This window comes from Ostrea edulis, chromosome 5, assembly GCF_947568905.1.
Source record: "Ostrea edulis chromosome 5, xbOstEdul1.1, whole genome shotgun sequence".
Classification (NCBI taxonomy): Eukaryota; Metazoa; Mollusca; class Bivalvia; order Ostreida; family Ostreidae; genus Ostrea; species Ostrea edulis.
Window position 1 is genome coordinate 62684291 of NC_079168.1, and position 13391 is coordinate 62697681.

The window sequence follows — 13391 nt, forward strand, 5'->3', positions numbered from 1 at the left end:
GACTGATGGGAGCCATATATTTTCTTACTTATACACGGTCAGCTAGCCTATGATATCACACCACTCTACACAAACATGCAATTTGAGGAATTAATGACTGCAGTAGAAACATACTACAGTAAATCGGACAAATCTGTCTATGCAATAAATACATCATTCATTGGCGATCTGAGCCTTCTCTTCAGATTAATTTTGGGAAATAATACTCAAAAGTTTATAAACAGATATTTGGATGTGTTATAAGGGTCTAAATGCTCCCCATCTGTATGCGATATCCGACTACATTAGATAACCAAGGATTTCCAGGTAAACATCGCATAACGTACCAAGTGCGTTATCATGACAGTGGCTTTATTTTATTATGTTCAAGGCGAAGAAAAAGAAATCCAGCCATGATTTATTCGCTATAGCAAATTCTGCTCATCAACTGCTTAAATTCACGTGTGAAATATCTGTAAATAAAATGCATTTCTTGGGCAGCACGGTGTATAAAGGAAAGTAATTTGAGGCAACTCGCATTCTAGATTTGAAAACGTACATCAAACCTACAAATTGGAACGAAAAAGTGCACATAATCCTTCAGTTTATAAGGGATTTATAAAAGGTGAAACTATTTGCCATATTTACTGGTAAATTAGCCGACGAATATACCACGTTATCTTAGAATGTAAATTACTATCCGCTCTACGGAAAGAATTTTGGGTTCCTAGATATTGTCATGTACCAAATACACTGAAATGTAGAGAGTTAATGACAACATGAAACCTAAAACAGTTTTTAAAAAAAACTACTATGTATATCCATAAGTTAGTCTGCTGTCCTTCCTAAGATGTATATATATATTAAATTATATGCATTATGTCCTCCACCTTTATTTTGTGCTAATGCACATACATGTGTATGTATTAGTTATATACTTGTACCCTTGGCAATGTTGTTTAAATACTAACTTATATATTTATGTACCTCGTGTACCATTGTATGAATGATTTGAGTGAAAAAATTAATTGAATTGATTGAAGAAATTCTTAAAGATTTCAAAACAAACCCTCTGAAGAGGGGCTATAGTGATAATTAAATCAATGAAAAAATTACAAGTGGTACTTGATAACTACGATCGAGCCACCTCTGTTATCGGGTGTAAATAAAAGCAAAAAACCGGGTATACCCCTTGTTTTTATCACTAAATACAACCCATAAAGCAAAAGCTTTTAAATTAATGGCACATCCTCCAGAGAGACAAAGACGTTTCCTCTGTTCTACATTGTACCTATAGTGTGGTTCATACCAACGCAATAAAAAATTAAGGGATATGCTCACACCTTCATTTCAAAATAATCAACCTGCATGATAATTGTGAAGTGCAAATAGACTTCTGATGAGGCGGATCTGCATGCAGCTAAACTTCAATCTATCGATTAATCCAATCAATTTGCTAAATTTTCACACCGCCGAAACACTTAATTACTGCAGAATCAAGTGATTGTTGAGGTATGTGGCTGATGGGAGTCATACATATTCTTACTAGATTTATGGGGGCTAGTGTTGAAGTAATTTTGGAGAAATCCTGTAATCCGATACACGAGGTTTGGGACCTTCCAGCGAACATAGTAGATAAACGTGTAGTGAATGGATAGGTTGGCTAATTTGTAATGTCATTAGATTTCTGTAAAACTCCATTGGCGATGATGAAATCGCAGTAAATCAAAGAATTAGGAGCCATGTTTCCTTCCTTGTTAAGCTCCACTGACACACACACATTATATTCTCAAAAACTGTTCTTAATTACGTTTTTTATTTAATAATTTCGTTTTTTATATAATAATTTCGTTTTTTATTTCGTTTTCGTTTTTTATATACTAATTTCGTTTTTTATATACTAATTTCGTTTTTTATATAATAATTTCGTTTTTTATTTAGTTTTGGTTTGCACTAATGGGCTTCCGTAAAGACGTGAATATTTTTTGTCGGTACAACGACTTTGCCATAAAAACCTCCAGTAGAATTTGTCCCTGTACTTTTTCAAACAAGCACTTGGACATAGACGTAGATAAACTGCGAGAAAATTGTTCTATCGAAGCTACGCACTGTTACATATAGGCCTACGGCATATGCTTTCCGTTCTGCTCTCGAATTCAATACACACTCGCACCAACTGACCTTCACCTTGTAACAACATATAGGCAGAACTTTGCTAGCAGTGTCTACCAACTGGTAGTTTTAAAAAAAAGAAATTCAAAGATAAAAGATAATTCAACTTTCAATTATAGATAATAAAATATGATATTTCCCGACTTTGAATTGAATTATAATGCTTTCATTTTTTTTTTAAGGAACGCATACGTGTTTACAACAACAGCACGCCGCGCTCTCACTTCCTAAGTAACAACGTGTTCATAACAAAAAATAATGATTAGGCCTAATAAAATTGCTTTAATAAAATAACTTAAAAGTATTGTGATTTTCACGATAAGTTTGATCATTATTATTTTTTTTTCGAAATGCACCCGTGACAGTAGGCCTATATGTAAATGATACATAATCATATCATAATTTAGGCCTTCATGTATCTAACTTCTCCAAAAATAAATTTAATAATTATTGCACTGTTTATTTTAGAAAAGCAACAACGCTAATTACAGTTGTTTACAGAAATGGCATTACCAAATTGTGTTTAGACAGTGATCCCATGTAAACATTATTTTCTCGCAAATTTATGCAGATTTCATACTCGCTTTTCTCGCTACATTTGGGTCCCTATTTGTATGCACTGGTGGCTAAAAGATATAAGACTCGGGAAATTTGTCAACATCGAAATAAATGTTATCCATGGTAAATAAATTAGGCCCCTAAAACCCGAGTTTTTAAAAATATCTAACACTACTTTTACAACAAGTTGATCGACGAAGGTCGCATATGACGTCACTGTACCACGTGACTACCTATCTAATTAACTAGGCTTTTTGAAATCGGGGCTTAGATTTAAGTCCGTATTGTGGCTAATTATCGCAATACTTCAGCGAACGAACTATTACAATTAATTTCTATAAGGAAGACAAAATGCATATAATTCTGTATACTTTGAAAACACGAGATGTGCCCTTTAATATCAAAACCTTATAATAAAGATATTCAGATTCTTTCAAACACTTCAGAGAAATTCCGGAATAAACATGGAATGACATTTTCTCGATTTCATTTTTGTTTATGTTGCTGTAATCTTTTTAGTGCAGTTCTAGAAAATTGTACTAAGATTAGGACAAGTTTTGGTTATGTGACCGTAAAAATGTGAAGATAACAAACACGCAGGTATCTTAAGGCAGGTCATGCTCCATTTATGCACGTAAACTGCATACTTTTAAAAATCTGTCCTTCACAGAGAGAGGGAGCTACCAACTCTTAAAAACTATTTTGGTTGTTTACATCAGAACATTTTGTATCATAACAACATGACAAACATGTGCTTCCGTATGAAGTCATTGCATGACTGATATAAATAGATCACGGATGTCCCTTAAATGGAAGGTAGCACACCACCCCAGGATTTAAATATTGGTCTAACTGGTGATAATGACGGTAAAACACCCATAATATATCAGAATTATTGATAGAATCCTACCACTTTCAGTAAGAAATAATCATTAAACATTTAAACATGAAACCATCTAGCCCATGTTTTACATTTTGCACTGATGCTATGCAGTTTTCGTTAAAAGTTGTCGCAAGCTTTGACAGCTGGACCCAAAACATATTACTCAAGTAACCGATCTAAGTATGTCATTCAATTTTATTTAATTGCGTTTTATTGTTGAATTTCTCTTCTTACCCTTGAACCCCTAGAGTAGTTTGTTTTATTAAGACGCTAAATACATATTAATACTATTACAGCATATCATACTATAAATTCATCAAATATAAACAATCTATCATAGCAATGTACATATGTATAACAATCATAGTACATATCCATAGAAATGGATGGTGGGATTTGTATAATCATTTCTCAATCCTCAATTACCGTTTGTGGTGCAAAATTATAAATCTTCTTATTGTTTTATTCTGTTCATTTCTAATACTCTGCATATTACTCTACATCAAATATAGACATATAAATAAAAGAACTACAGCTATCGATCTTAACCATGTTGTTTTATTTTGATAATTTAACAGATATAGGAATCTTATGTCATTTAATTTTATTTAATTGTGTTTTATTGTTGCATTCCTCTTCTTACCCTTGTACCCTTAGAGTAATGTCTTTTATTAGGACACTGACTCACTTTTGTTACTATTATAGGGTTCATCAAATATAAACAATCTACCATAGCAATTTTCAACATTTTTATTACTGCTTTATTCATTTCACTTAAACTTTTACATTAAAGTCTGTGGGAAGAGCATGTTTTATTCAAATGTTTTTAAAAGAAATTTTGTGTTCAGATCTCTTGGTAAAAGTTTATATACACTTTCTCTTTATGAAAATATGAAATTAGATTAATCAATTTACTGCATATAATTTTAGAAAAATGGATTTCCATTTCATTTACCATCCGTCTACTTCATTTTTATATTTTGTAACAATCTAGTTTGCCAATACAACCTATCAAATGCTGTCTGATGTGATTCATACCGATTGTTAGACCGTTCTTGGCACACTGATTTTGACTAAGTATAACTCTATTTACCTGATCAAGATATAGGGCTCACGGCGGATGTGACCGGTCGAAAAGGGATGCTTACTCCTCGTAGGCACCTGATTCCACCTCTCGTAACCTCTGGTATATCCAGGGGTCCGTGTTTGCCCAACTCCCTATATGGCATTGCTTATAGGAGTTATAAAATTGATCACTGTTCGTTCTTTTCACCTTCTATTTCGTAATAAACATTTGTTTTAATTTAAATCATTCAAAATTGTTCATTATCGTTTCGTTATGTTTGGAGTACCTTAAATCCCAAACACATAGTTTATCTTAATGTGTTTGGAAAAAAATCATTGAGGTACTTTTTCATAAGATCAGACTCATGTATTTGTAGCAGTGAAAATGGGGTTTTCTGTTGATTATCTATATTTTTACTATGCCGCAAAATCTTTAAAGATAGGATTACTCCGCTTACCTGATCAGTCAATAAGAGTTACTTACTCCCCCTAGGCACTTAATTCCACCTGTGGTACGTCCACGAGGCAGCGTTTGCCATACTCTCAATTTCGTATTCTACATAGCAGTTATGAGATTGATCAATGTTTGCCATCTTCACCTTTTCATATTCCATGGGGATCTGGGTTAGAATAGATATTACAAGTTTATTGTTATTTCGGATTTCCAATATTTCGGCTTGAGCATCACTGAAGAGACATTATTTGTCTAAATGCGCATCTGGTGCATTAACATTGGTACCGTACAAGTTTTACATCTTCAGTACCCCTTGCTTGTTGTAAGAGGCGACTAAATGAGGCGGTCCTTTGGATTATATCGTAAAAATCGACTCCCATGTTACAGCAGGTGTAGCATGATAAAGAACCCTCCTACTCAAAAGCCGTAATTACCGAGCATAGGCCTAAATTTTGCAGCTCTTCACCAGCAATGATGACGGCTTCATATGACCGAAAAAAATTCGAGGAACTTTAACAATATATAATCAATCAATCAACCACCTTTAAATACTGAAAAAATATTGAAAGGGTATCCATTCAATATAGTTTGCATGAATTTTAGATAGAAAATAATTTCAAATGACATTTAACAAGACTAAAGGTGATATGATTAGTGTTGGTACTTTTTACGACGAGGTGATTCCTCGATGCCACTACCTCCATTTAATAACAGGAACCCTCACATGATTTCATTATATTTGTATTCAGTGTCCTCTGTACTACGATTTACGAGGTGTGAGGACAATTCATTGACAATTTTATTTGCATACAACTGTTTCACCTATCCCTATAAGGATTTTGATTAAGATTGCTGATTTATTAAATTGATTATGATTGAAAGTCAATATTGTCAATAGACAAAACGCCGTTTATGGGTCTAAATGCCGTATTCAAGGCCACGGTAAGAGAAATTTTCTCAGGTAGAAGAGTTGTTTTAACACCCCCATATAGAAGCATTAGAAAAAGAATCTGCCTCATAATAGAAATACGAAAATCAACACAACAGCTAATATACAAGCACAACAGTTTCCGAGCACTAAAAAAAAAAAAAAAATTCACTACACGAAAAGATATGGTGGTTTGAATATTGTAATGTGCCTCAGATACTGTATATATATATATATATATATATATATATATATATATATATATAGTAAAATATCTCTATCTCGAAGTCCGAGGGACCTCGAAAAAACTTCGAGATATCCGGGGGTTCGAGATATCCGAAATCGATATTGGATATGGGTTTTTTTTTAAGGAGGAGGATATTTGATGCATAGTATGGGATTTGCATTATAAACAAAAATCCCGTTTCCGTTTCTTATAGTTTTTGTTTAAATATATATATATACATTTAATTGAATTCACAATGTGTTTCAAAATTAAGATGATCGTGCCTGTATACTTACTTTAACTTTACTGATGTCCAGGCTCGACTGGGATGTAGTTATTGCGTTGTAATGAAAGAACCTATGACGTAAGAAACAAAACAAAAAAGACGGATTCAAAAAGAAAAACCAAACTTTTAAATGTTTATTAAAGAAATTTTCCTGTTTTCTCTGTACTAGTTTTAATGATGAAGCGTGTATTATTAAATGCATTATTGTTATTGAGATCATTACCTTCAAGCGTACTTCGACGATTTTGTGCGTTTATCTAACCCACATGTTAATGATAGAGCGTGTGTCATTCAAACCATCATCCCTGGAATCGGGTGTGTTAGTTCCTAATTGGTGGTGAACTTTAGCCATAATGTTGAAAGGCTTCCCTAATCACCCAAGCTGTTAAACCATTAATTGTGACTTGGGTCTACTCGGAAAAGGCGAGCGTTGATTAGCGGTCATTAATTATAATTGATGTAGCCGCGGGTGTGAATATGTGACTTAACGACGTCAGGTATGATAAGCAGAGCGGAAAATTGACTGCACTTCGAGACGAACCAGGTGAATTTAGGTTATGGGACCTTGAAAATACTTCGACATAAGCGGAGTGTTCGAGATTACCGTGTTCGAAATATCAGAAGTTATTTTAATCATTTATATTGGGAAAACGGCCGGGACCGGCGGTCGACTTCGACTCAAGCGGGGTATTCCAGATAAACCATATTCCAGATACAGATATTTTACTGTATATATACCTCGACGTGCAAATCGGAGTTGCAGACACCACATGGCGAGTCTAGCAAAATATCATCCTTAAGTAGCACAGACCCAGGAAACCATCACAATACAGATGGTGTGTATTTCTCGTCATTATATTCAATGGCAAATTGCTATATAGACATAAAAAAAAAAACCTGAAACCCTATGAAAATCACACATAATTCCCTCAGGATAATCGTTATGTTTTTCAAAAATATTTTCCGTCACTTTCATTCCATGGACAGATATCTTCATCACACAAGAATTCTAAAAGCTTGAATTTGTAATCTCATAACATCTATAAGGAATAGAAAGTTAAGATACACAGACCCCTGGACACATCAGAGGTAGAATCAAGTGTATAGGAGGAGTAAGTATCCTCTGATGATCGATTATATCCACCGAGAGCTCCATCTCTTGATCAGTTCAACGGAGTAATCCGTAGTCAAACCAGTGTGTAGAGAATGTCCTATTAATTATTATTGAACACGTCAAACAGTATTTGACCCAATGATAGGTTGTATTGACAAACTAGATTATTTAACAACTATACATTGAATATGCGAAATGCTGACTATTAACGAGACTGTTGAAACCCCTGTAGCATCAATTTCCTTGTCAGTAGCCTACATTGATTTAAAAACTGATCATACACAGAACAAGATCTTCCATATCGAATCAGTTGAGATACATAAACATCACATGTAGGTGATGGAATATTGTTACATAAATATGGGAAGGAAAAGAAGAAGTTGAAGTCATTCCATTTGACATAAAGTTGAGATGTTAATATCCCGTTAAAATCTATGTTCAATAAGAGTCATTTTAATATTTGTAAGGAATAGTGTGTTTATCAATATGCACCTGCATCAGTATATTTATAATTATGTTGGAATGATATATCATGCACTCATAATTTCTGAAAATCACACACAAGTACATGTATCCTTACATAGGTAATAATATTCATAGTACTACTTTTTGATAAAGTGAGTATTTAAAAAAAAAATATTTCTGATTCCAGTTTTGAATAAAATATACCATATTCCAATTTCCGTGTTTTCATGGAAATAGTTTAAAATGCTTAAGGTTTAGAAGCATATTTCATGCTTTCAATTAATTTTTTTCAAATAATATTCTCAATGTTTTTAGAATGAATCACCACCAAAAGTAAAATTATTTGTAATGTGTTATCATCTCTACATGCGTGCATAATTTTTCTCATGCAAAAACTCCACTTTTTACAGCACTATGATCCTTTTAATGAAATTATCTTCCGATTAAAGTGAAAATTTTAAAACACTTTAATTCTTTTATAATTATTTACTATTGTATTTTTCAATGAGTAAATCTATGTATATACATCCATGTTAAAACTGCCATTCTTACTCGGGGCATAGTTATATTCAGTTGGATGTAAAGCAGATTCAAAATTTCTGTCTTAATCGGAAAAAAAAATTGCGAAAATGGCAACTGATGTACAATCATTTCAATTACAAAATCCATAAAAACTCTTATTTCTTATTCGGTATTTGACCCGCAATTTAAATTCAGAAAGGAAATTAAAATTTCAAGAAAAAACCCTGAATTATAAAACACTTAAAGTATAATTTAAACCTTTGATGAAATGTCATGAAATGTTTCAAGAATATAATTTTTTCAAGGAAAACGAGCTTCCTTGATAATCAATTTGAAAAAAATGACCACATTCCCCGCCCCTTTCTCTAACGTGGCTATTGAAAAAGTATATATATCCATGATAAGTTGGAAAAGCTTCACTACACCACCGTAGCTACCAAGACCCAAAAACCAGGTGAGATATTCTTTATATTCCATCGACAACGTCAAAATGTTTATGAACTCTAAAACCAAATAATGACTACAAATTATCGGATTGTGATCTCCTCTCATAATTGTACATTTTGGATATCTGATCTGTATACAAGTACATGCGATTGTTTTACGAATATCAACAAATATGTGTACAGTTATCCAAAATTAATGCAATTTGAAACACAAGAAGGAATTTTAAGGGAAGATTAAGAATTACGGGGAAAAAAAACAAAAATGCATCTAATCTCTATATCATTAACCAAGATTTACTTTCACTCATACAAAATTATAACGAAAGACAAAATTGTACTCTTAAGTATATATTAACCTTGTAAAAGTTATATTCTACAGCAATATTGATATCATATCGAGTTGTACTAAAAATAATGATAGTTAATTTGATATATTATATTAAACAATTCCATACTATAATTAACTATGTTAAGCTATAATTAATTATAGCATTTACTGTCAAAAAACAATTGCACTTTACATTGTTTAACCGTGTGCCAGTATACATCTTCTTTTAAGGTCAAAACCAGAATAGTTTTAATATCAAATAAATGAAAACAATTAGAAGGATATATTATTCCATAATTATTCTCTCTCTCTCTCTCTCTCTCTCTCTCTCTCTCTCTCTCTCGATTCACAATATTCAAAGTAAATATGACATGCAATATCAATAGAATGAAGTGCTTGATGAGATAATCCTAAGAATCTACTGAAACAATAAGAGCAGTGAATTTTTACTACTTATTATGTCAAATTCCATAGTCAAAGTGTTCAAAACGTTGTTTAAAAACATATGGCGCCCAATTTTGTTTTTCCCCATGCTATAATAGATAAAATGTAGGCGATGAATAATAATGAAGTGTTTTGCATAACTCTTTTTACTAAGTACATGCTAGATACAAAAGCAGTCATAGCTTTAATCTCAAGTTATGAATTCCGTATGATTATAAAAATTAAACACATCTTGCTATCCCCAACCCCTGACACTTCTTTCAATTCAACCATCGCTGTTTTCCAAGCTGTTTAGGTTCATAAAAATACCCATATTCATCGATCACTTTCAATTTTATGTTCCCTAATAACATTATCTTGAACTAGATATATAGATTGCACTGATCTATTTATCTACATATATGTTCAAAAGAAAATCTTCAAAATGATCACATCATAATAAACGATCAATTCCTGCTAGTATACAAAGTATGAAATTCTAGACACCATTTTCTTTTGTTTTCCAACAGAAATGTTGAGACTTCTAGCCCTCGCTTGCACCATTGTCTGCGCGGTTGCAGACTACTACCCGAAGTCTTATGGACTTATGATGGGTAGCCTTGGGGGTGGATCGATTGTTGGCGGAGGAATGGTTGGCGGAGGAATGATTGGTGGAGGTTTTGGGGGTGGTTCAGCTGCCGCTGCTTCCGCTGCTGCTGCAGGAGGTGCTGCAGCCGCTGCCGCCGCCGCTGCCGCTGGACGAGGTGCCGCGGCTGCCGCTGCTGCCTCTAGTGGTGTTAGAAGAATTGGTGGATGGGCCCCTACTTACTACCTACGACCTTCATATAGCTACCCAGTTTATGGATTAATGGGTGGTGGTCTTGGAGGTGGATCAGCCGCTGCCGCTGCTGCCGCTGCTGCTTCTTCTGGCCTTGGTGGATTCGGTGGTCTTGGCGGTGGATCAGCTGCTGCCGCTGCTGCCGCTGCCGCCGCTGGACAAGGTGCTGCTGCAGCTGCCGCCGCCGCTGCTGCTTCCTCTGGTCTGGGTGGTCTTGGAGGTGGATCAGCCGCTGCCGCAGCTGCTGCCGCTGCTTCCTCTGGTTTTGGTGGTTTTGGTGGTCTTGGAGGTGGATCAGCTGCTGCCGCTGCTGCCGCCGCTGCTGCTGGACAAGGTGCTGCCGCTGCCGCTGCTGCGGCTGCTTCCTCTGGTGGTGTAGGAGGAATTGGCGGATGGGCTCCTTCATACTACATGCCCTCTTATAGCTATCCAGTTATGATGGGTGGCTTCAGAAGCAAGAAGGTATTTTTAGTTCATCTCATTTACTGAAATTTCATTAAAAATATGAAAATGAATTACACTTTTAGTGGATTACAGTAGTGCAAAATAACACAATATTTTCCTTTTCAGGTATACTAAAAGAAGAACAAAGACAAGGCGGTGCTATTAGTTTGTGATGGTTTTGTTTGTATATAATATATGTGCAATAAATGTCAGCAGATTTCCATACAATTGTTTACTAGTAAATGACATATTAGAGCTGAACCCCTCTGGGTGCCTCTAAATGCTTTCTGACAAGTGTTTAGCAGAGGTAGTAAACTACTCTCCTCAGTAATTTGGCATTAATGTCAGATACGTTTATTCGTCTGTGAATATGGTGTTTCAATTTCCTGAATTTCTGTCTACGTTCTTATACTTCATAATGAAATTGGTGTTTATTAAAGAAACTCAATTAATCGAATCAAGTTACGTCTAGAAATATGGGCATCCTTAGTGATTTAAGTGCTTGTCTCAGTAAAAACCATGCACAATGGTCCAGAACCAAAGTTCGTGAAAAAATTCACATTTCCTATGTGGAACCACATATCAATCAGAAACATTTTGGCAATATATTTTGGACTCATAATCCCGTCGGCTCTGACCTTTACCCTTGTTTCAAAAAATAGTTCGATTCTGGTTTGGAATAGGATATTGATTGATTGAATGATTTATATTGTTTAACATCTCTTTCTAGAGTTTAAACAATATAAAATCAATCAATCTCCTATTCCAAACCATAATTAAATAGGAGAAAACAAACAATAAAATTCACACCTTTTCACGAAAATTTTACATAAATTCCTTCATTTCATGTTTAGGAGGTAAATATGATGAAAACAATTAAATTCAGAAAAATCTATCATGATTAATAAAATTTGTTATATCACTCTAAACTTAGAGCAGAAGGGTTACAAAACTTCCAGGTTTAAAAAAAATTCCCTTTTTAACCACATTCTGAGACTTGTAACTACCGGTAACAGCAAGGGTAAAACAAAATAATGTTACTACTTAGTACTATCAACCATACCCTTCTCTTTGATATAAGAAAAATCTGCCATTGGCTCCACTTTCATTGATAAGATACATGTATTTACCTGATCAAGATATAGTGCTCATGGCGGGTGTAACCGGTCGACAGGGTATGCTTACTCCTCCTAGGCACCTGATCCCACCTCTGGTATATTCAAGAGTCTGTGTTTGTCCATCTCTTTATTTTGTATTCCTTGTGGGAGTTATAACATTGATCACTGTTCGTTATCTTCACTTTTCATATTCTCGCTTAAAGAAAATGAATTTTTACGTATTCTAAAAGATGGTAATTACCTGCTTTTCACAAGGCAAAGTCTAATTTTAAAATAATAAACCTCTTTCAAAGAGGGTTTTTTAAAATTAAATTTACACCATTTTAGAAAAAGCGAATCCCCCTCCTTCTTCAGCCTGGGGGAACATCAACAGGGAAAAAACCCAATTATTTTGCAATTACACCTACTTTCTGATTTAGAGTGTTTGATCTTTATTTAATATAATATAGACTAAATCAATATCAAAATGTTGATCAATTAAAAAAGCAAGTCCTCGCTAATGATGGCTAATGGGGGGAGGGGAAGTGTCGTCTCAAAGTGCTTAATTTCAGATCTTTCTCTTCATGAATTAAACAGAAATTCTGAATTTTTTCACAACAAATAAATTAATGTGCTTACTGATACCTTGAACTTATAAACCACATATATGCCTAATCATCAAATAAGATATTGACACATCATTGGATATTTTGGACAAGAAACTGTTTCAAAGAATGGAATTTAAAACTTTATTTGTCTAATGAGGATTACAATTGGCCCCATGGATAGAAACATCCTCTATTCATGTATGAAAAGTAAAGTTTTCATTCAATATCATTTCATTATTATCAACAATAATGTTGTAATCATGAAGAGAACTTGATACATTGTCAGATTGGATTAAATGTATAAGAGCAAGGTGAAGACAACGAACAGCGACCAATCTCACAACTCCCAAAAGAGTAATAATAAAATCCCGCATTATATATATTAAAACAAAAGTATGTACCATGTAAAACTTATACGGTACCACTTTTGATGCACTAGATGCGCATTTCGACAAATAATGTCTCTTCGGTGATGCTCAAGCCGAAATTTTGGAAATCCAAAATAACAATAAACTTGTAAGAATTAAAAGGAAACACAGAGTGCCAAAGACTGGA

General features: G+C 34.1%; 1 protein-coding gene across 1 annotated transcript; it reads left to right on the top strand.

Annotated features, from left to right (window-relative positions):
• Positions 1-9043: 9043 nt before the first annotated feature.
• On the top strand, positions 9044-11352 carry LOC125651081 (spidroin-1-like). Its single transcript, XM_048879674.2, has 3 exons — positions 9044-9106; positions 10380-11149; positions 11258-11352. Exons 2-3 carry the CDS (start codon positions 10382-10384, stop codon positions 11264-11266), a joined length of 777 nt encoding a protein of 258 aa, XP_048735631.2. The 5' UTR covers positions 9044-9106; positions 10380-10381; the 3' UTR covers positions 11267-11352.
• The last annotated feature ends 2039 nt before the right edge of the window (positions 11353-13391 follow it).

Excerpts from the sequence above, each read along its gene's own strand:
- LOC125651081 (XM_048879674.2), top strand. The coding sequence starts at position 10,382 with ATGTTGAGACTTCTAGCCCTCGCTTGCACCATTGTCTGCGCGGTTGCA.